The following is a 22,147-nucleotide window of genomic DNA, read 5'->3' on the forward strand; positions in this document are numbered from 1 at the left end:
GTTCGGACTTTTAGAGGGAAAAACTATTTTTTCTGCCATTCATTAAACTCCAATGGTGTTAAAGTCCAAATAAAAAAGTATTAGAATTTGGAATGCTAACAGACTTTTGCTACACAACTATGGCAGCCCCCTCACAGAGAAACATAGGGGATCTGATGAGGATCTGGTAATATAAATTTTCAGGCAAATACTTTTGGCAAAATTATAAATAGCATGTAAAGAAAATATTATGATAGATGTTAAAAAAAAGTTAATTTCTGGTTTCAGTATCTAAGGATTGGTGCCACCTGCTGGCTGAACATTGTCACATTTTCAAAATATACATCCTTACATGCTCTCTGCTTTTTATTCTTCTACTTTTTCTTCCCTTTTGTATTTTTCTTCTCCTTTCTTTAGTTTCTACTATTAACTTTCCTGCCCTTTAAAGAACTGTGAACTGCATCCACAACCCATGTGTTTTACCAGCTCAATTTAGATACTTGCCATAAAACCAGAGGTGACATCATTTGCGGTGAATGAGAAGGCAGAAAGGGAGGGGAGAAGTCTGTTTTGCAACCTTCAGAACCAAAAGAGCTTTTAGCTTGTACTGTAAGGTCTGTGACACAGAAAACAATCCCATTTATTTACTGCTATATGCCATAATGCACAACCAGTTCCAGCTACATGTATTACTGTAACAAAAATAAACTTCTTATATTACCAAATTTTCCAAACTTTCTGTGTTCCTGCTCTCCAGTTTGTGTACAGGGTTGATGGTTTATTTCAATTGTGAACTATAGCCAATTGTCACGTTATATAGTTAAATCGGGTTGAAAAAAAACAATCAAAGTCCAGCAAGTCTAACCCCTCCAACTGAAACCAGCATCCTAACATACACAAATTCACACTGATCCACTATACATTCACATAAACTATATATACCCACATCAATATTAACTATAGATTTTAGTCTTGGATATTATGTTTGCCCAGGAAATCATCCAAGCCACTCTTAAAAATATTAACAGAATCAGCCATCATAACATCCGGCAGGACATTCCACACCATCACGGCCTTTGCTGTGAAGAAACACCTACGCTGCTTCAAATAAAAAGTTGTCTCTAGGGTGGCCTCTGGTGTGGTGATCCTCTTTATGGGAAAAAGGTCCCCTGCTATTTGTCTATAATGTCCTCTTATGTACTTGTAAAGTGTAATCATGTCCTCTCGTAAGCTTCTTTTCCCAGAGAAAACCCCATCCTTGACAGTCTACCCTATAATTTAAGTCTTCCATCCCACTAACCAGTTTAGTTGCACGTCTATGTACTCTCTCCATCTTAAATCACTCTGCAATGGGGCAGCATCCTGCATGGAACCTATAGTTCTGCACAATTTAGTATCACCAGCAAAAATAGAAACAGTACTTTCAATGCCCACCTCCAGGTCATTAATAAACAAGTTGAAAAGCAAAGGACCAAATACAGACCCCTGTGGTACTCCACTAACAACACTGGTCCAATTATAAAATGTTCCATTTACCACCACTCTTTATAATCTTTTGAACAGTTCTCTATCCAGGTATAAAAACTATGTTCCAGGCCAACATTCCTTAATTTAACCAGAAACCTTCTGTGTGGCACTGTATCAAATGCTTTAGCAAAGAAGTAGATCACATCCACTGCCATCCCAGAATCAAGGTCCCTGCTCATCTTCTCATTAAAAGAAATTAAATGAGTCTGGCAAGATCTATTACACATTAAATCATGCTGGCACAAACTCATAATATTATGATTTGCAATGAAGTCAAGTATCTTATCCTTTAATACCCCTCCGAAAATCTTTCCTACCAACCATGTCAGACTAACGGCCTATAGTTTTGAGGCTGAAAACGGGATCCCTTTTGGAATAGAGGTAGCACATTAGCAATTTGCCAGTCTCTTGGCAACATGCCAGACCTCTATAAAGCCTGAAAAATTAAGTAAACTAGTCTGGCAATCATAAAGCAAAGCAGCTAAGTACCCTGAGATACCATTCGGTCCAGGACCTTTATATAGCTTACCATGTGGTGATAGGAAGGAATGTTTTTCCACCCACAAGCTGTGAACCAGATGTTTACCTCTTGGTTGTCTTATCTTGAAATTTGTCCTGCTGTCGCTGCCCTTCAGCAAAGATTATTCTGCATAAATTGTAGCATTTTGGTACTACAAGGGTAAATATGTCAAATCTATCCTTAACATTAGGTAAGAGAACAAGCCACAGCCTGGATGGGTCTCCTAATGTAGAAGGTCTGGTAGGAACTTTATATATACATTCAACGGCAAAAGAAGTTGATGGTTTTGTTTTCTACAGTTTTCGTGCAGATCTCACTGGATTTTAGGTAGGAAGGCTTGGAAAGATAAGTGTGGCTTTAAAATGAGCTGTAGTGTTCTGTAAATCTGTAGCCGCATTTTGAAACTGGCATCATTTTGCAACCTAGATATTCAGCAGGCCATTTCCTTTTTCATTTTAGCTAATTTTACCCTGTTAGGGTGATGACACATAATTATTCTTTATTTATATTGCACAAACGTAGTCTGCATTATTTCCCCAGTGAACCTTACAATATAAGGTCACACACACACACACACGAGCCAATTTTATTAGGAGCCAATTAACCTGCCTGTATGTCGAGTGTGGGAGGAGACCCACACATTATAAGTGGAAACATACAACCTCCGTGCACTGACTGGAATCAAACTGATCAGAATAAAACACCAGAGGCCCAAAGAAGTACTGTTCACAATTAATAGCTCTGTACATAAATTATACTATTACCCGCCATAACTCAACCACATAACTTGGGAGATTACCTGCTACAATTATTTGCACTGCCAGCAATTGGATGTGTGTTTGTTTTTTTTACTTTACTTTGGGGGTTTAAAAGGAACAGTAACACCAAACAATAAAATCATTCTAAAGTCACTCAAATATCATGTACTGTTGACCTGCTTTGGTGTTATGTGTCTGCTTTAGAAAAACTACTATTTTAGTCTACTGTGTAGTCATGGGAAAAGACATTTAAGGTAAGAAGGAGAAAAAAGCACAGGATACTTAGCAGATAACAGAGTGTATCTGTTATATGCGCTTGAATGGCTGCCCCCATGGCGACACAGCAGCTTGTTTTTTTTATAAACTATAGTAGTATTTTGAATGACTTTAATAAGCTTACTTTTTGTGTTACTGGTCCTTTAAATTAACACCATACGTGCCTTGAAAAATAGCCAAAGTAATTTTCTTTCAAGTATAATAGGGCTATGTCCAACAGGAAGCCACTAGGCTGGCAGTGATAATTCATCTGCATACCCTGCCCTCAACCTAACCAATGACTTCATAATATAATTAAATTCAACCCAGAAACATATATTTTGAACTTGCCCATAAAATTTAAATACTGTACAGAACTGCCAGGTAGCATACCCTCTTGTTAAACATGAGTGCAATAATTAAAACATCAAAAAGTAAGTTTTTTTGTGAGCTAAACAGGACAAACAGAGAAACTGAAGCTACTCCATGTTTGGTCCTTGCAAAGTAGATTAATTAGATTTACAGAGGACAGATGATTCCTCTTACAGAATAACTTCTACTAATGAAACAGTCACAACAAGGAGTGAAGGGTGTTGTACATTTCATCTGATTATCTACCACTTCAAAGACCAACCATGGAATAGATTTAATTTTCCTGCTTGCCCTGTTTAGCTCAGTTTTTTTTGGTTTTTTTTTATAAATCAATAGGCCAAAACTAAAGTCAGCATAAGACCTGTTCATTGCCCTCACATTGGGTATACTGCCCCTTTAAATAGTGTGTTGGTTTTTAGCAGGTCAGCCTTACAAAGCATATATAAACACAAAAAAATTAACATTGCAAAACATCTACTAGTATATTCAAGTATTTGTGTGCAATTTTAACACAAGAACACAGCAAAACATTATCTGCAGTGCTTTTAATTACTTGCATTTGTCAGAAAGTAGCAGGGGTCTATGTAACAATGCCATACAGAGAGGGCGAGGTGGTAGCTCTGTGTTGCCTTTATCAGTGTAAACAGAGTCTGCAGCAAAATAAATAAACACATTTTTTTAAAAAATTTCTACATTAATTGTATCTTGCACCATAGTTTTTGATAGGGCAGGTTAAAGATTAAGGCACGCATACATTTGTGAATTCCCTCATGTTATCCGACCAGCAGATTTTTAGAAGGAAATAACATTTCTTATAGTCTCACTCATTCATATGAATAGGTAGCACAAACATCCCCTAGCTCCATTCAAGGTACTGAGAAGTCAGAGCATCAGTCTTCTTGGCAGGTCAGTATAGATCTGCTTCAAGCAATCCTCATCTTTCAGACATTTGGCAACATCAAAATGGCTCATATTAATCCAATGATCCACAGTCAGAATGGAAGTGGGTTGCTGAACACCTTTAAGGTTTTGTAGAGAAATATGCACCATTCTGCATTGTAAGCAGTCAATAAAAATTGCTGAAATTCTATTACAATAAATCATAAAGGTCTTCGGGAAATAAAGAGGGCTGCCACCTTCCACACAATTCTTGGCATTCTTTTTGATATGAGGTGGTTGCCTGTACCATTTAGCCCATTCTGATAAAGTGCTTTAAAATATGCTGCTCCAAAATCTGTTTCAGGTCCCTTTAAAAACAGAGGGTGCAATTAATCCCCCTCCTTTGAAAACAATTACATTCCTATAAAAAGCGTAAGAAAAAGAAATACTGTAATAAATTGATTGATAAGGTATAAAAGCAGGACACAGCAGGCGACATCCTGTAAGGCTTTGATGTAGAAAATGAGTTTAGTGAAGTTCGTCTGTGGAAAAACCCTATACCGTTTCCAGTGTGTTGTAGTTGAGCCCTTCTTCGTTTCTGAGTAATACACATACGATAACTGCAAGTTCACTCTGCCTCATTCTAAACATTCTGCATCATCATCTGAAAGACAGGGCGAAAGTTAGACTTATCAAATATCTGTTCCTCTCATTTTGCTTAGGCTAATCAATAGTTTTGTATAACCTACCCTACATACGACTGGAAACAGCCAGATGCAACGTAACTTTTCCTCGTACTTGCCTACTTACAATGACAAAACAACCAGTACTGGTAACCGAGTATCTCTAGTTGTCATCAGTGTTTAAAAAATGAATACATTTTAAAAAGGAGAAGTTAGGACACAGCACCTCAAAAATGAAAAACACTATTGGTTCAAGTGGCTGCTGTGGAATAAGACTTATGCATTTTGGGAAAACCCCTTCATCTACGTGCTAAACACTGATTGAGCCAGCTTTAATCCGTACGATTAGATCTTTGCGGCTATGCCCAGCTTTACAACGCAGAATACTGCCTTGGATAGAAGTTACAACGAAGAGAAAGAAAAAACATTATGAGGGTTATTTACCACACTTTAGATTTTTCTGGTCAGGGTTTTAAAGGGGAAAACCACGATTTTTTGTAGGGAAAAAAACCTCGAATTTTATCAAACCCCAAATAAAAACCTGTCGAGGTCTGTATTGTTTAAAGGGTAAGGCATTTCTTAGTATCTTAAGGTACAAAATGTTTCAATGTCCTAAATATATTGATAATGGGTTGAGGTCACAACCTCATTGCACCCCTGCCTAATGGTTTTAAAAATGTCTCAATAGCCTATGATTAAGTGTTTGTAACACTAAATGCTTAAGACACAATAAATCTTTTCTACTTGATTTATACAACTTGATGGAAGATTGCCTTTATTTGAATGCCTGCCACAGATTTATTTACGGTTGTCTGCTCCCCATGCCGAGGGCTCAGGGCGGTGAACCTGGGCCACTTCCTAAATGTGGTGAGTAAATACTCCACTCTATGAAAACCCCTTCTTTGTCGAATGACAAAATGTCTCAATGTTCTATATATATTGATAATAGGTTGAGTGCAGAGGACCGCTTGTATTTGTCTACATGTAGAAGTCAATGACAGATGTCCTGTTTACAATTGGATGATATCATGATCTGCCCTGGGTTTCATACAGAAACACATATAGGTTTCAGAAAAATACATGGTTTTCGGGCAATAATCGAAAAAAAATCGTATGATTCAGATTTTTTCACAATATTATGGAGTCTTTTCCCGCACCAAATTTTTTAGAGAAAATGTATCCATAAATGCGCTAAAAAAGTGATTGGTCAAAGTAGTTTTAGGAAAATAGTATGAAATTTTCAGATTTCAGTAAATAATTCCATTGTGTTGTGTGGAAGGGGTTTTCACATTTTCTGGGAAAAATACTGGCTTTCCTATATATTTTTTACGTATTCCCCCTATTAATAACTTAGGCATCAAGCATTATTTTTATTGGCCAGGTGGCAACCCTCTGTGCTGTGGCAGAACCAGCTGCATAATTATAGCATACTCCATCTGAAATTCTGTTTTATTTTGCTGGAAAATCGTTGATCAACAAAATCCTCTTCACTGTTATTCCCTCTACGCTTTATCTATTGTTAAAGAACCAGTAACATCAAATTTGTTTTTGTTTTTTTAATTAGTTAGCATACAACGAAAAAAAAAACAAAGACAAATTAAACTTTGAAATCGCCAAGTCTTTATTAAGAAATAACTTACCGAAACTCTGCTTGCGCTCCTCTTCAGAAAAGGTGACAGGGGGACTATCCATCGTGCGACGCTCGATTTCTCCTCCCTGGCTATCTCCTATAAGGAAGGCAGGGAGGAGAAATTGAGCGCCACGCGATGGATCGCCTTTTCTAAAGAGGAGCGCAAGCAATTTCAAAGTTTAATTTGTCTTTGTTTTTTTTTGTCATTGTATGCTAACACATTTTTTTTTAAAAAAAATTGATGTTACCAGTCCTTTAAGGTAATGTAATGACAGCAGTAATCTGAGAAAAACGGCACCTAGGCTTCGTCTTTTATTATTTGTGTTTTCTTTTTTATAAAGTCTTTTTTAAGTCTTGATGGTACAAGTATTATCTGGTTGCTAAGGCTTTAATTACCCTAGCAACCAGGCAGCAGTCTTGAAGTCAGAATGGAATATCAATAACAGCAACATAAGCAAATAAAAATAACAAAGCTGAACCCTCCGTTTCATTATCTGGACCCCTGACAATCAGACATATCCCATAGACTCGGTTTTAATCAGAATTCAATAACCTTATATTAAGCTTAATGGGGCAAATTATGATAAATTATGATAAACAAGTGTGAGAAATAATGTGTCGCAACACTGATGCCAGATGCCCTTTTTTATACCTATACCTTCAATATGACATTCAGTTTCAGGCATTATTTTAAAAAAGGCAGAAAAACAGGAACATATTTGGATACGAATAAATGCAGTAAAATACCCTTTTCATTAAATCTTGCCTTTGTGTCAGTCTCAGTTTAAGCCTTGCGTAATAGCCCAATATAATAACTTAATGTCTTGCCTAGAGGTTATGGTATGGCTTGACTGGATATTATTAGAGGCAATGCAAAAAAAAAAAAAAGTATAATCGAAGGCACAAGTTAAGCCTCTAAAAAGCATAGGGGGAAAGTTAAAAAACGAAATGTTTCAGTTCTAAACAATCATTAAACAAAATGAGGTTAGGATGACTCAAATATGTTCGCACTGAGAATATTTTGAGTTATTTTACCACAAAAATGTGCTCATTCTAGAAGAATGTTAGCATTAACATGGCAGTATTAAAGCATACATCTGCATCCTGTAATATGATCCATTTATAAAGGAGATCCGTGTTTATATAGCACATTGTGCCACAGGAAAAGGACAAGCCTGGACAGGAAGAGCTGAGGAAGTAGTCTTACCCTCTCCAGGTGATGTCACTTTGAGAGGCTGCATGGCTGTAACACAAGAGAACAAGGATTGTTAAGAAAGATTTTTTTTTTCTTTTAACAGTGTTTATTTTATTTTCAAAGTTGATGGGGGGTACAGAAGAGAAAAGAGGGGGGGAGATGGTATCAGGTACATTCAACTCAGTCCACAGTATTCAGTATAATAGCAAAAATATCAGACCTCATTCCAGTACATATTATATGTTATACATAAAAACACATATAAATAGGTGCATATGGATATTTTATTAGCAAGTTTCTCCATGTTTGTCTCTGGTCAGGAGTCAATACACATCTTTATGAAGCCCTGCTGTTTATGAATTGGCCTCCGTCCACTCCTTCCATATTTTCTCATATTTGTTAGGGCACCCTCTAGCGAGGTATGTCATCTGTATCAACGGTAGATTTTTATTGATTAAGTCTAGCCAAAATTGTAAAGAAGGTACTTATCACAAGGAGCGCTTTCCTGGTGTAAAACAGTAAGTTCCGCCATAGATCTCACTTTGCATTTAAGGGGATTACCTCATCTACAACTCCTAGGATACAGACTTGCGGTGACATTATTTTAGGGAAGGTGGTCTTTTCTTGTACATGAGTCATCACTCTATTCCAGTACTTATACACCTTGGGGTATTCCCATATCATATGGCGATATCCCACCTCCCTTTGTCGACATTTATAGGACAGTGTGCTTTGTCTGTATACCCCATGTGACTTAGCCTTAGTGGTGTAATGTGGAGCTGATGTATTATTTTAAATTGGATTAGCCTGTCCCTTGTTGCAATGAGATACTGATATACCTTAGAGGTGGATTCCTCCCACTCCTCCAATGTAAGGTCCAGGATTCCAGTCTGACATGACGTGTACGCCTTGGCAAACGGTGAAGGAAACGTAGAGAGCAGGTTGCTATAAAATTTGGTTACCATTTTTTTTTGGGGGGTTTGTGAAGGAAACGTAGAGAGCAGGTTGCTTTACAATTTGGTTACCTTTTTTTTGGGGGGGGTTTGTGACTTAAGAATTTCTAACACGGGAGGTACAGCAAACTCCATCTTACTGGATGTAAATTGTGCTATGAAAGCATGTCTAAATTGCAAGTAGCTCATGTAACTAATCTGAGCCCCTGGGCTAGCCTGAATCATTTGATCCCTAGTGAGGCGTTGTCCTTCTGGTGCCGCATCTCCTAACCTCTTAATCCCAACCCCATGCCACCTCATGTATGTTAGGAGTGGCCCAAAATGGGGTAGGTGTGAGTTACCCCATAGTGGAAGATCCGCTGTAAGCAGTGGATTGGAAAGGTGATTAGCTTGCATTGCCGCTGTCCAGGCCTTATGGGGGGGTGATGAGGATTGGATGTTTTACAGGCAAGTCAGATATTTTCCGGTATAACATATGTTTTAGGTACCCTACAGATCCAGCCAAAGTAGGTTGCAATTGTAAATTGGGGTTGTTTGGGTCTGGTACGAGCCACCAGGCTATATAAAACAGCTGAGAAGCCAGGAAATAACAGAACAGGTCTGGGAAGCCCAGTCCTCCTTCACTGAGTGGGGCTTTTAATTTAAGTTTAGAGAATCTCTGGGATTTCTTTCCCCAGATAAACGAGGACTGGATTTGCTCTATGCGCAGGAAAACGGCTTGGGGTATATATATATATATATATATATATATATATATATATATATATATATATATATATATATATATATATATATATATATATATATATATATATATATATATATATATATATATATATATATATATATATATATATATATATATATATATATATATATATGGGAGTTATGTAAAATGTAGAGAAATTTAGGCAGGAAAACCAGTTTAAGTAAGTTGATTCTACCCCATAAGGTGAGAGGCAAATTTCCCCACTGCTTAAAGGGATCCTGTCACCTGACGAAGGGGGAGTTGCCCCCGAAACGTTGTGTCGACTTAATAAACACGTAAGGGTTAAGTCCCCTACTTGAATTGCACCTGTGTGCCGGTACCTGTTTTCTTCGATCCTGTCACCAGAAAACATGTTTTTTTCAAAACGCATCAGTTAATAGTGCTACTCCAGCAGAATTCTGCACTGAAATCCATTTCTCAAAAGAGCAAACAGATTTTTTTATATTCAATTTTGAAATCTGACATGGGGCTAGACATTTTGTCAATTTCCCAGCTGCCCCTGGTCATGTGACTTGTGCCTGCACTTTAGGAGAGAAGTGCTTTCTGGCAGGCTGCTATTTTTCCTTCTCAATGTAACTGAATGTGTCTCAGTGGGACATGGGTTTTTACTATTGAGTGTTGTTCTTAGATCTACCAGGCAGCTGTTATCTTGTGTTAGGGAGCTGTTATCTGGTTACCTTCCCATTGTTCTTTTGTTTTGCTGCTGGGGGGGGAAAGGGAGGGGGTGATATCACTCTAACTTGCAGTACAGCAGTAAAGAGTGATTGAAGTTTATCAGAGCACAAGTCACATGACTTGGGCCAGCTGGGAAACGGACAATATGTCTAGCCCCAGGTCAGATTTCAAAATTGAATATAAAAATATCTGTTTGCTCTTTTGAGAAATGGATTTCAGTTCAGAATTCTGCTGGAGCAGCACTATTAACGGATTCATTTTGAAAAAATTTTTTTTCCCATGACAGTATCCCTTTAAGCTTAAGTGTCATATTGTTTGTGATTGATGTAAGATTCAGCTCTCTATACCTGGAGCTGTCCTTTGCAATTATGATACCCAAGTATCTAAATGAGTTTACCCATTTCAATGTCGAGGGGGATAATCACTAAGCTCTCTCTCTTCATCCACAGGGAAGGTACTCAACTTTTCCCAGTTAATACATAGCCCTGAATATCGACCAAATTCTTGTGTGATTTCAAGCACTGCCTGTAAAGAGGGCCCGGGATCGTTCAGATATAGCAGCACATCATCCGCATACAGGGATATACGTTCCTCAATCCGCCCCAAGTGCACACCTGTTACATTGTGGGCCGTGCGTATTAGGATGGCTAATGGTTCTATTGCCAGGGCAAACAACAGTGGTAAAAGGGGGCATCCCTGGCGGGTGCCCCGGACCAGCTGGAGATCTCTTGGCATCACCTCATTAACACTAATCGGTGCTTGAGGGCTTTTATATAAGAGTTTCACCCATTCAACAAAGTGGTCGTCCAGACCAAACCTCTTCATGACCCCCCACTCCACTGAGGTCGAAGGCCTTTGCAGCGTCCGTCCAGAGAGACCACCATTCTACTCCCTATGCACCGCAAAGATATTGGTATGTAGCCGTCTGATGTTTATATCTGTGGACCTCTTTGGCATGAATGTTCAGAAAGATATTTAACCAGGAGTTAGGAAAGGGGAACTATTGTTTAAAGGAGACATGTAGGATAAACGCAACACCCTAATTTTCTAAGCAATAATGGACACTGTATGGCGCTGGTTATATTTTTAAAATGTCCCCTTTATTGGAGCTCCCTATATATCTGCTATAGTCACAGTCTGTGTTTTAAATAAGGGTGCCCCTTACAGTCCCTGTCTGAAGCACAGTAGGAGGGGTTTAGCCAATCACAGCCCAGCCCTGAAGTCACACAAGCAAATATAGGCTTTAGTTTCCTATCAGGTCATCCTAGCTGCTGATTGGTTTCTATCCTACAATGCAGTGTGCCGAGTGCTGCTGCCGCCCATGCACAGTAAGTTTTTTGTAAAAATTTAAATAAATCAGCCCGAAACACTACTTTATTTTAGCACTTCTATATTAAAGAGTGTATAACGCACTGACACACAATACGACTCCTTTAAATGCGCATTTATGTAAGTAAAGGAAGTCTGTAAGGATATGGAACATGCCTACATATTGATGTGCTAATTAGAACAAAATATTGTTTCACTAGCTTGAGCCTGTTTCGGAAAAAAGAAAAAACAGGATGAAAACAGAGGAAGAGGATAACTTGCATGGCGAATGGATGCATGTGCTTCAGTGAAGTTCCATTGGAAGCTGTGATTTAAAGGACATGTAAACCCCTTAACAAAAATTTAATCAGTGAACAGCCTCTTTGAAATCTTTAGATAATTGCCACTCTGGTTGTGAAAAGGTTAACAGTAAGGCTACATCATCCCCCTTAATCACTTAGAAATCCTTCTTCTCCTCTAACATACTTGGCCCCCTTCCTCAGGAATTTGGTTTGACTCGACTTATGAGCATGCTCAGCTCTTCTCAGTTCAGATTACTAAACACACCCTCTAGTCTACCAGCCGATGAAGAGAAACTCTGCTCTAGCTGTCTAACATTTTCTCCTAACCACCTCTCCTGAGCTCAGCTTAACCATTACAGTGCTCAACCCCAGCAGAACTTTATATCAAAGTATGTTGCGACTGTGTAAACCTACTTTACAGCATATATGTCATGTTTGCAGATTTCAATGTTACTGATGATGTGTCAGAGGGAAAATGGCCACCGGGTGAAAGCTATTTGTTTTAGGAAAATGTGATGGCGCTGGAAAATCGAGGGGGTATATGCAGTACAAATGATGTTGCTTGGGTAGGGCAAGATATGCCCAACTTATATACATGGTAGCAAAATGTAGGCTTTACATGTCCTTTAATCACCACATGCATCACAGTCAAGAAGTGTAAAGACAATATAGAAGGGGGAAAATTTGAAAACAAAAAGCATATAGCATAGCTTTTACCTGTCTTGAGTTCTCCGTTTTCCTCATGTTCCTCATTTCCTGCATGAAACAACATAATATTACAAAAATGGGACAATATCTGCCACAAATCACCCAATGATCCTCTCATGTTACAAATTCAGAAGCATTGTAATGTCCACACTATGAAAATTGATTACAATACCAGCTTTATACAAGAACAACACATGAGAACATGGTACCTGCATTCTCCTGTTCTTCCTCACATGTTTGTTTCAGGTGTTTTCTGCATACGCAAGCCAGAGCAACAAGCAGACATAGCAGACAAATAGACAGCCCCACTGTCACCCAAAGGACCAATGGAGGGAATGAAAGGTGCTGACCTTTGGAAAAACAGGAAAATATAACACATAGCTTCCAAACATATGAAAAACTGACAAAACACAGAAATGCTCGATACACAATGTGTTACAGCAGCAAGGTTCACATGACAAGGACAATTTGCACTGGATCTGGATACTCTTGATGAGAGGTTTGCTACATACTTACCAGTGACAGTAAGGGATGCATGCGTCACATCTTGCAATACAGGATTAAATACGAGGCACGTGTAAGTATCACTTGTCTCCAGAATAACACTAAGAGAACTCTGGACATGGAACAGGCCCTTCTCATTAGCCACCTGTGAAGTTGTGATATTCTCGGTCATGTTTTGTCCTTCACCATTTTGCCAGAGTATATTGGCCTCTGGGTATCCATCATAGGTATGACATGTCACCGTCACTTGATCGCCAGGTTTCAGAGCTTCACTGGGTTCCAAGTGCAAAGTTGGCTTGGTGAAAGGAGCTAGATTTTGGAGCAGAAGAAAAAAAACACACCAGTGGAAAGGTTATAATGTTTTTTAAAACATAACTGTCCAAAATTCTGCAACAGATATCCAAGCCTAATGGAAAAATGCTGAAAATCTATGTAATATATAGTTTGTCTGGACACAACTTTTAATACAAAAGGGGGTTGTGGGAGCACTCCTAAGGCTAAGTAAAAATGTATTAAATTATAATGGAAGTGCTACTGACTTTGCCAAATTAATCAGTGCACATTCCCTGGGCCCCTGTCTAAGAAATTCAGTATATATGCAAGTGCATGTGTTCACAAAGACAGGGGTTTTAGTTACAAATGTATGATCATAAAGTTGATAGGCCACCATACCACGTCAAGGTAAACCCCACACGGTGGTCCCTAACTTAGGCAGGGGCCCAGGGAATGTGCACTGATTAATTTGGTCAAGTCAGTAGCACTTCCATTATACTTGAATACATTTTTACTTAGCCTTAGGAGTGCTCCCACAACCCCCCTTTTGTATGGACACAACTTTGCCAAAGTTGAAGTAACCAAACCAAAATATCAGATATTGAGTATAAGTCAAATTAGTCACTGGTGAGTGTAGACAAAAAAACATGACAGTTTTTTTTAATTAAGCATAGTAGGTTCAACAAATGTCACTGCATGATTAAATATATGCTTTGCCAACAGTGTGTAATTAATCTAAAATACAGTACAATTCTTATACTCACCCCCAACCTGTAGGCTCACAGATGCAGAGCTCGAGTTTTGGACATTAACAAAGCAGGTATAAATGCCTTCATCAGTCAGTCGGACTTGTTGGAGCAGCACAGACATGTTGCCCTTGGACAGTTCTTCATGGAAAAGGCTAATGCGGTCCTTATATTGTGGGGATTGGTTTTCTTGCAGATCCTCTCCAAGAACAAAGCCATAATCCTGCTGCTGGTTTGGTAACTTCCAAAACACACTAAGATTCTTGGGGGTGAAGCCTTCTGAAGGAGTGAACCAGCAGGGTAAAATTACATCTTTATCCAGCAGCCCTATGACTGGTAACTCAGGTACACGCAGGTCAATGGCCTCTGAAGTAAGTTAAAATAAAAAAGTGATGTTTATAGAAATTTGCTTATAGTTAACACTTACGACAGTGCCAAATTGCACTTAGACCAACATGTGAATGTATGCATTATTTTGCTGGAATAGTCTAGGTTATAGTACCTAGTAATGTCTATGCAGAGTATAACATACCCAGAGATGTAGCAGAGCTTAATGAAATATCCGTCATAGCAGGCCACAATGTGTATACCACGGAAGCAATCGGTATTCCGTGGTCGTGTTCTGTGATGAGGAACCTACTTCTACCAGAGAGCACAAGGGGCAGAATAAGAAGTGGTTGTGTCTCTGCCAATACAACTTTCTTGTATTATGAAGTACTTGACAGACTGGCCTTTGTTACACTGACTTTTCATCCCATAGACTGGTGTTTAATAAGCAACCAGAATGATGAAAAGGAAAACTATACCCCCAAAATTAATACTTAAACAACAGAGAGTTTATATCAAATTAAATGGTATATTAAAGAATCTTACCAAACTGGTATATATATTTAAGTAAATCTTGTCCTTTACCACCATTTTGTGATGGTCTGTGTGCTGTCTCAGAGATCAACTGACCAGAAATGCTACAACTCTAACTGTAACAGGAAGAAGTGTGGAAGCAAAAGACACAACTCTGTCTGTTAATTGGCTCATGTGACATAACATGTATGGTTTGTTTGTGTGCACCGTGAATCCTATGATCCCAGGGGACGGCCCTTATTTTTTTTAAATGGCAATTTTCTATATATGATTACCCAATGGCACATACTACTAAAAAAGTATATTATTATGAAAATGGTTTATTTACATGAAGCAGGGTTTTACATGAGCTGTTTTATGCAATATGTTTTATAGAGACCTACATTTTTCAGGGGGTATAGTTTTCCTTTAAGCAGTGTGAGGATGGTTTATCTATGTACATTTTTATACATCTTATGGGCACCTAAGGTGCTGGCTAAAGCAATTTGTTCAGAAACATTCATACGTTTATTGTGTCACATCTATGGCGGTTAATATAAGCACATTTCAAAAATGTTGAATGTGTGGTCCTGTTCTGAATATTATACATAACTGCAACACCAAGCCAGGTGTCTAAGGAGTACAAGTACATCCAGGATGATATAAATCAGGACTAGTAAAAGACATAAATTAAGCTATACAAAACGGAGCTTTTCTAAATTATTGAAGATATCTGCAATACCGGTATCTATATGGCAATGCGAACAGGTGTTACTGCAAGGTCTGTCTTTTAATCCCTTTTAGCTTATATTACATTTTTTTGTTCCTTCTTTCCCTTCAGACAGTCTTTCTGGAGACATTTTTTCCCTTGGAGGAGTTTCCTGCCATTTCTAGTTACGCCACTGAACCCCAGCAGCCTATTTATTGTTATGGTTAACATTTGCCCCTAATGCTACGTAACCATCACTAAAAATAATATGACAAAACAAAAATCATTATTTTAGCCAAGGAAGATTCATATTAACCATAACCTTGCAAACCTTCACTCACCAATGTTAGACATTAGTCTTTATTAGCATAAAATCACTTTAAAGGGGTTGTTCAACTTCCAACACTTTAGTTGGTTTCAGCAGAAATAAAGACTTTTTTCCAAATACTTTATATTTTCTGTTTGTGATCGTCTTCCTAATATTGAAGTGTAAGTTTTTTTTAGCAGCTTATGTCTTTCTATTCTCGGGGGGGGGGGGATTTTGCAGTCTGTACAATTTTCTAATATTTCTTATCTTTGTCCCTGCAGAGCAAAATCCATAAGTTTCATTAAAATCAGCTGTAATATTTGATACAATTGCTAATATTCCACAGATGCTGCTGAGAGGTGCCAGACAGACATCAAAAACAGGAGCATAAAAATGTAAAATTCAATTTAAAAAAAAAGAAATAAAAGATAGAAAGCAACTTTAAAAAGTCTATATTTCCAGTGAACAATCTGAAAACAACTGAAAAAAAGTTTTGGAAGGTGGCGAGTGTATTTATATAATGGCAAAATATTCTGCCGCACTTTGCAGGGTTTAGAACCTCAGTTTACAGTCTATGGTCCATCACATTCACACACAACCGCACTATGGTAATTAGAATCGAATTAATCTACATGCATGTTTTTACTGTTTGGGGGAAATGTTAAGATCTTTGTTAAATGTAATTTTACATCAACACTTTCCTGATAAAAGGGAGACTTACCAGCCAAAGAGAGAAGTAGTAGCAAGCACAGTGCAGCCATGTTCTGGTATTAATAGGATCAGGAACTGGGAAAACAAGGGATAGGTAACTTCTTACACTTGGTAGTAATTAAACAGAAAAAAGGGTGGTATGGTGCCAATAATAATATAAAAACGTAATATTTATAGTAGGTTGAAGCTAAATATAAAAAATGTTTAAAACAAATTTAACTTAAGTGTTAACTTAAGTTAAATTAAAGCAATATGGTGGTTTGCAAATCTTAGTGTCCCAAAGAAAAAGAGCCATGGCTTCCTGGAAACTAGCCCTCATTAGATGGACAGCTCACACACCAGGCAGCTTTTGTCTCTTTCTGGTTATTACCTAGTATGCTGCTTTAGCATACACTGAATCAGTCTCTCCTGGGACTTGTATTCCATATGCAATGATTTACCATCACATTCCAGCCATTTAGGCTCCCTTTGATCTATCCTTCACCAGCTTGTCTAGATTACTAAAATGCAGAAATTTACAGATATCTTCATGTGCTGCTGACAAGAGGTCTACCTTGAATTGACCAAAGAGCAAACAATTCTGTGCTCTTACAGCATGGAACCAGTGGTTCAATTCTAGGTCTACAAGTCCCAATGCAAATTTAGAAGCTAGACCCCACCCACACAGAACACTCCCTGTTGTAGCGTCACTGTCCTCATGTGCATGAGACTCCATTATATATTTATCCAACTCCTACAAACTAGTTTTTTTTTTTTTTGGTTTTTATTCTAGACCTCTGTAGAAATCCACAGGGCCAGATTTACATAGCTGGTGCCCCTAGGCCCACTGCCGTTCGTAACCCCAGTCCCCACCCTTCTATTCGCTCAAATTTTCATAATCGAGACAGGAGCAATAGGGATTGGCGCACAGGAAATTTAAAAAACGATCATATCTCTTGCACATCCCCAGTGTCCCTGAACCAATGTGGGTGTGGTTGGGCAGCATGCTGTCCCCTAAAATCCTGCCACCCTAGGCCCAGGCCTTGGTGGCCTGTCCACAAATCCGGGCCTGGAAATCCATAAATATCTGACACCTTTAACTTCCCCTTTAAAGGGATACTTTCCTCAGTATACAAAGTGTTTAAATCTGCCTGAAATTAATTACTATAAAAATAATTATATCCATTTCCTCTCCAGCAAAAAAGAGATTTCTACCTTCCCTTATGGGAGGAAATGTTATATCTACTCAAACTCACAGTCAATAACCCACAGACACACATTGGAAGTCTGAACAGGCAGCAGGACATATGTCGACCCTAGCACAAGGCACTGGTACCTGCTGCTACTCAGTAGTTACACCACTCATCACCGGCGCAGCAGGGGGGCCAGAGGGGGACCTGGGGCAGCAGCCCCCGGTGGGCCCCAGTCCGACCCTGATGATAAGTGATCCCTTCAGTGAGCACCAACAATTAGTTTTTTTGGTGTGCTACCACCATTAATATGGACATGGTCTTGTGGTAACATGGGTGTGGTTTAAAAACAGGGAGTGGTCAATACTGAAGTTGGACAGCACTGATATAGAGCATAAGGTTGTGGAATGCACAACCTTTAAAGGGATACTGTCATGGGAAAATATGTTATTATGTTAATAATGTTAAATGCATTAGTCACATGACTGGGGCAGCTGGGGATCTGACAATATGTCTAGCCCCATGTCAGATTTCAAAATTGAATATAAAAAAAAATCTGTTTGCTCTTTTGGGAATTGGATTTCAGTGCAGAAGTCTGCTGACATATATCACAAACGAATGCGTTTTGAAAAAAACATGTTTTCCCATGACAGTATCCCTTTAAGAGTGGCTTGGACACGCATAATATCCAAGGCTATTGTGATACTAAAATCTATAGTTAATGTAGTAGTATACATCATTTATGTGAAGGTATGGAGGGGTGTGTGTATGGATGCTGGGTTTCATTTGGAGGGGTTGAACTTGATGGACTTTGGACTTTTTTCAACCAGATTGAACTAATTAGAGTAATCATAGTAACAAGTTAGGTTTAAAAAAAAAAAAAAAAAACACACGTCCATCAAGTTCAACCTTTATACTTTTTTTAACTTGCCTAACTGCCACTCATATTAGAGGTGTGTTTGCCACTGTTAAGGCCCCCATACACAGGCAGATAAACGCTGCCGACAGACCGAGTCGGCAGCTTACCGGCCCATGTGTGGGGCCATCCGACAGGCTTTCCCGATCTATATCTCAATAGGTCGGCCAGATCTCGATCGGGTGGGTTAAAAAATCCTGTTGGCTGCATCTCTGCTTATATGCGGTCCTGCAATCCGCCCGTTCTCCTGCATTATGATCCGATAGGGCCCATGATCGGATCAGGCCGATGTCACCCACTTCAACGCGGGCATATTGGGCAGAGATCCCCTCGTTTGGCGACATCGCCAAACAGGCAGATGTCTGTGGCCACTTTTAATTGACAAATTTGATATTAAAGATGTGACCTTTTCTCAGAAATTGTTATTTCCCTGCCATGTTACATTTGTGTATGCCAAAGCGTGCTCTCTGGGTACAGATCCAGATGTTGGGAGGCCATGACTGGGATTAGCATACAGTCTGTATCTTTTTCACAAAGCTCACAACACTAAGAACACTGGCTAGAACAAAGGCCTGGAGGTAGTGAATGGGAAAGGCAGCAAGTAGAACACAGCAGGCAGATTTCTATGTTGGCTGTACTGTAGGGAAGTATGATGAAGACATTCCACGTGATTACTAATGTGACACTATATAAAGAGCAATGGATGTGGCACACACACAGGACTACACCCTTGTGCACAACAAACCCACGGTCTTCTCCTTCCTTTCAATCACTGAGCTACAACCAAATGATTAGGTGTATAATAATGACAGCAGTGATAACGACATGATGTAATACACCGAATAAATGTCAAGGTTCCAATAGCAGTTCGGGGCCTGGGAGATGTTTTAGATTTAATAGAAGTTTGTACTATTGTTCCAACACTCCCACGTCATGTGCCCCGTGCGCAACCCACAAACAAAGAAACGCCACACAAATAGTCCGACAGACTCGGGCCCCTTCAGTTCACCCTATAAAACGATCCAGCGGTGAATCTTGTTATTAGGACATACCTTGCAGGTCTCTGGGTTCAAAGCGGTAAGCGGACAATACAGCAGCAACTGAGTAGTTCCATGTAACTGTTTCACGTACTCGCCTTGTAGCAGCAGCTCCCTTCCCTCCCGCTCCTATAAATGCTCACCAGAAAATGTCCGGCACAGAGGGCTCCACTGGCCACCAGACACCACAGGAAACGCTCACTTCCTCCCACTCAGAGGGGACTCCATGATCGTTCTTCCCCCTCCTGTGGATAACACTGCCACTGAACGCAGGAGAGCTACACTCTTCCCATTGGCTGCAAGGAGCTAAGATCAGTCGGGGTATGGGATAATGGGAGTTGGCGATTTACTCGCTCCGACTAGAGCTGCCGCCCAGGGGCAATTACTAATGAAGCCTCCCCAAACCTGCAGAGTCAAATGACCTATAAAGCACTAATTCAGCAATAAATGAGCAGCACACGATACTGAACTTCTTTTTTTCCACAGAGAACGAGAGTATAGAAGAGGACGAAGGAGGGCGGGAACTGGAGACAGAGAGCTCAGCCTGTCAGAAACTACAGGGAGTCAGTGACCGACATGAATGTATTTAATTTATACATGTATAATTATAAAAGTTCACATGACCCGCCTGAAAGGAAATTACTCTGTGGACACTGGCAATCAGCACATCTCCAAGGGACCACAATTGCTGGTTTCCTTAGATTAAAGTGGAATATGAACATTTCATTTTAGTGAATAAAGTACCCCCTCTTGTCAAATATAAGGATATTATAAGTTACAGAGGAGTTTCATGACCATATAAAAACACGAGGCCTTGGAACTCCAAGGTAACTTCTAATATCCTCATATTTTACAACTGGGGGTACTTTATTATAATACACACATTTAAGTGAGTCATGTGACAGAAATGACATCAGAATTCACCGTTTATAACTGATGACATCAGAACTCACCGTTTATAAGGATATCATTTACAAGATATTCATGGCTTTTGTGTATTATATGCCTATATATTATGTACCTAGTAGCTCACATTTTCAGCCTGGCCCAGTTCCTTCCCTGTCTATAAAGTGGGAGCGTCAGGTTCAGTTGGAAAGAATGCTGTTCATGCTTAAGTAAGAAGTGTATTGTCAAATCCATTTAGAGTGCTCAAAAACACATTAACATTATTATTCTTTATTTGTAGTAGCAAGACTTTCAGCAGCACCTTACCAGGGGTATACATCATTCACATCAGTCCCTGTGCAAGTGGAGTTTACAATGTAATGAAATGTATAAACTAAAGTAACAGTTTGTAACAGTTCACGGTTCATGCCTGGATAAGCTACGAATATGGAAGCAGAGCTGCCGGCACTCAAAACGGATCCACAGGACCAAAGGAATTCAGTTAAAAAATAATATTATTTGTAGAAAAGTTAAAAGTATATTAGCATCTCCATCTGCCCTATGCGTTTCGCACCCCTCAGGGCATTTAATCATGGGCTCATCTTGAATTACTAAACTGCCACAGACACCAGAGAGAGGAATTACAGTTTAATCTTCAATAGTAGAAAAACAGTCTAAAATGAAAAATAGAACACAACTGAAAAAAAATACTTTTTCCAATTACTTTCTATTTGTGCCAATTTTTCTAATATTGAAGTCTAAAGTTTCATGTTTCACCTTTTTATGTTTTTATAAAGCAGCTCTGGGAATAAACTTTAAACTTCTGGAAAAACAGTAAAAAATAAAAGATGGAAAGCAATTTAAAAATGTATGCCTGGTAAACAATCTGTAAAAAATCAGCTGAAAACTGAACAACCCCTTTAATAATTGAGCTTATAATAACAATTCTAATTATTACAGTGACTTACAGCACTGAGTGTTTCTCCTTTGGTGGGTGGACATCTTTGTTTATTTGTACAGTTAGTATCTTTATAATATACATATAATGAATAAGCCAGCAATTCCATCAAGAAACATCAGTGGGTCAGCTCTAATTGGCTGGGGAGGCGGTCAGCCCACAATATATATGTAAACTGCAGGGCACTGCTCAGGACTGCCATCAGGGGGGTACTGGGGCTACTGCAGTTAGGGTCCCCAAGAGACTTAAATGTGAGATACATAGGTCATGAAATGGACAGGGCTGGTGGGGAAGAGTGTGTTGGATTATGGGAGTAACTACACGATGCGGCTGGTGCCGACACGTCGCCATGCGGCGAAACTTCAGATGTTCTGAAGATAACAGGAAGTGAAGGAGAAATCGCAGGTAAGAACTACATTTATCTGACTGTCGCATGGCGACATGTCTTTCCTCCCTATGGGTTCTAACAAAATGGCATGGATGTGGCAGATCAGGGGTGTGGTCATGCATGCACAGGCCATTTTATTTTTCATTAGGACTTCATTCTATGTGTTGGCATGGCCCTTTGCCCAGTGACCC

At 39.1% G+C, this 22,147-nt stretch overlaps 1 protein-coding gene across 5 annotated transcripts; it reads right to left on the reverse strand.

Moving 5' to 3' along the window:
* Positions 1–3,941: 3,941 nt before the first annotated feature.
* On the reverse strand, positions 3,942–20,251 carry cd276.S (CD276 molecule S homeolog). 5 transcript variants are annotated; one of them, XM_041587662.1, is made up of 9 exons: positions 19,869–20,251; positions 16,614–16,678; positions 14,055–14,402; positions 13,030–13,326; positions 12,723–12,863; positions 12,523–12,561; positions 7,811–7,846; positions 6,614–6,700; positions 3,942–4,954 (listed from the first exon to the last, which is right to left on the reverse strand). In XM_041587662.1, the coding sequence occupies exons 2-9, from the start codon at positions 16,651–16,653 to the stop codon at positions 4,929–4,931; spliced, it is 1,014 nt and encodes a 337-aa protein (XP_041443596.1). In that variant the 5' UTR covers positions 16,654–16,678; positions 19,869–20,251; the 3' UTR covers positions 3,942–4,928.
* Between the last annotated feature and the right edge of the window lie 1,896 nt (positions 20,252–22,147).

The sequence above is a fragment of the Xenopus laevis genome, chromosome 3S (assembly GCF_017654675.1).
Source record: "Xenopus laevis strain J_2021 chromosome 3S, Xenopus_laevis_v10.1, whole genome shotgun sequence".
Lineage (NCBI taxonomy): Eukaryota > Metazoa > Chordata > Amphibia > Anura > Pipidae > Xenopus > Xenopus laevis.

Coding starts and splice junctions, on each gene's coding strand:
- cd276.S (XM_041587662.1), bottom strand. CDS start 16,653: ATGGCTGCACTGTGCTTGCTACTACTTCTCTCTTTGGCTG. Junction 14,403..16,613: donor ACTACTTCTCTCTTTGGCTG/GTAAGTCTCCCT, acceptor AACTTACTTCAG/AGGCCATTGACCTGCGTGTA. Junction 6,701..7,810: donor AGTGACATCACCTGGAGAGG/GTAAGACTACTT, acceptor CCTTCCTTATAG/GAGATAGCCAGGGAGGAGAA.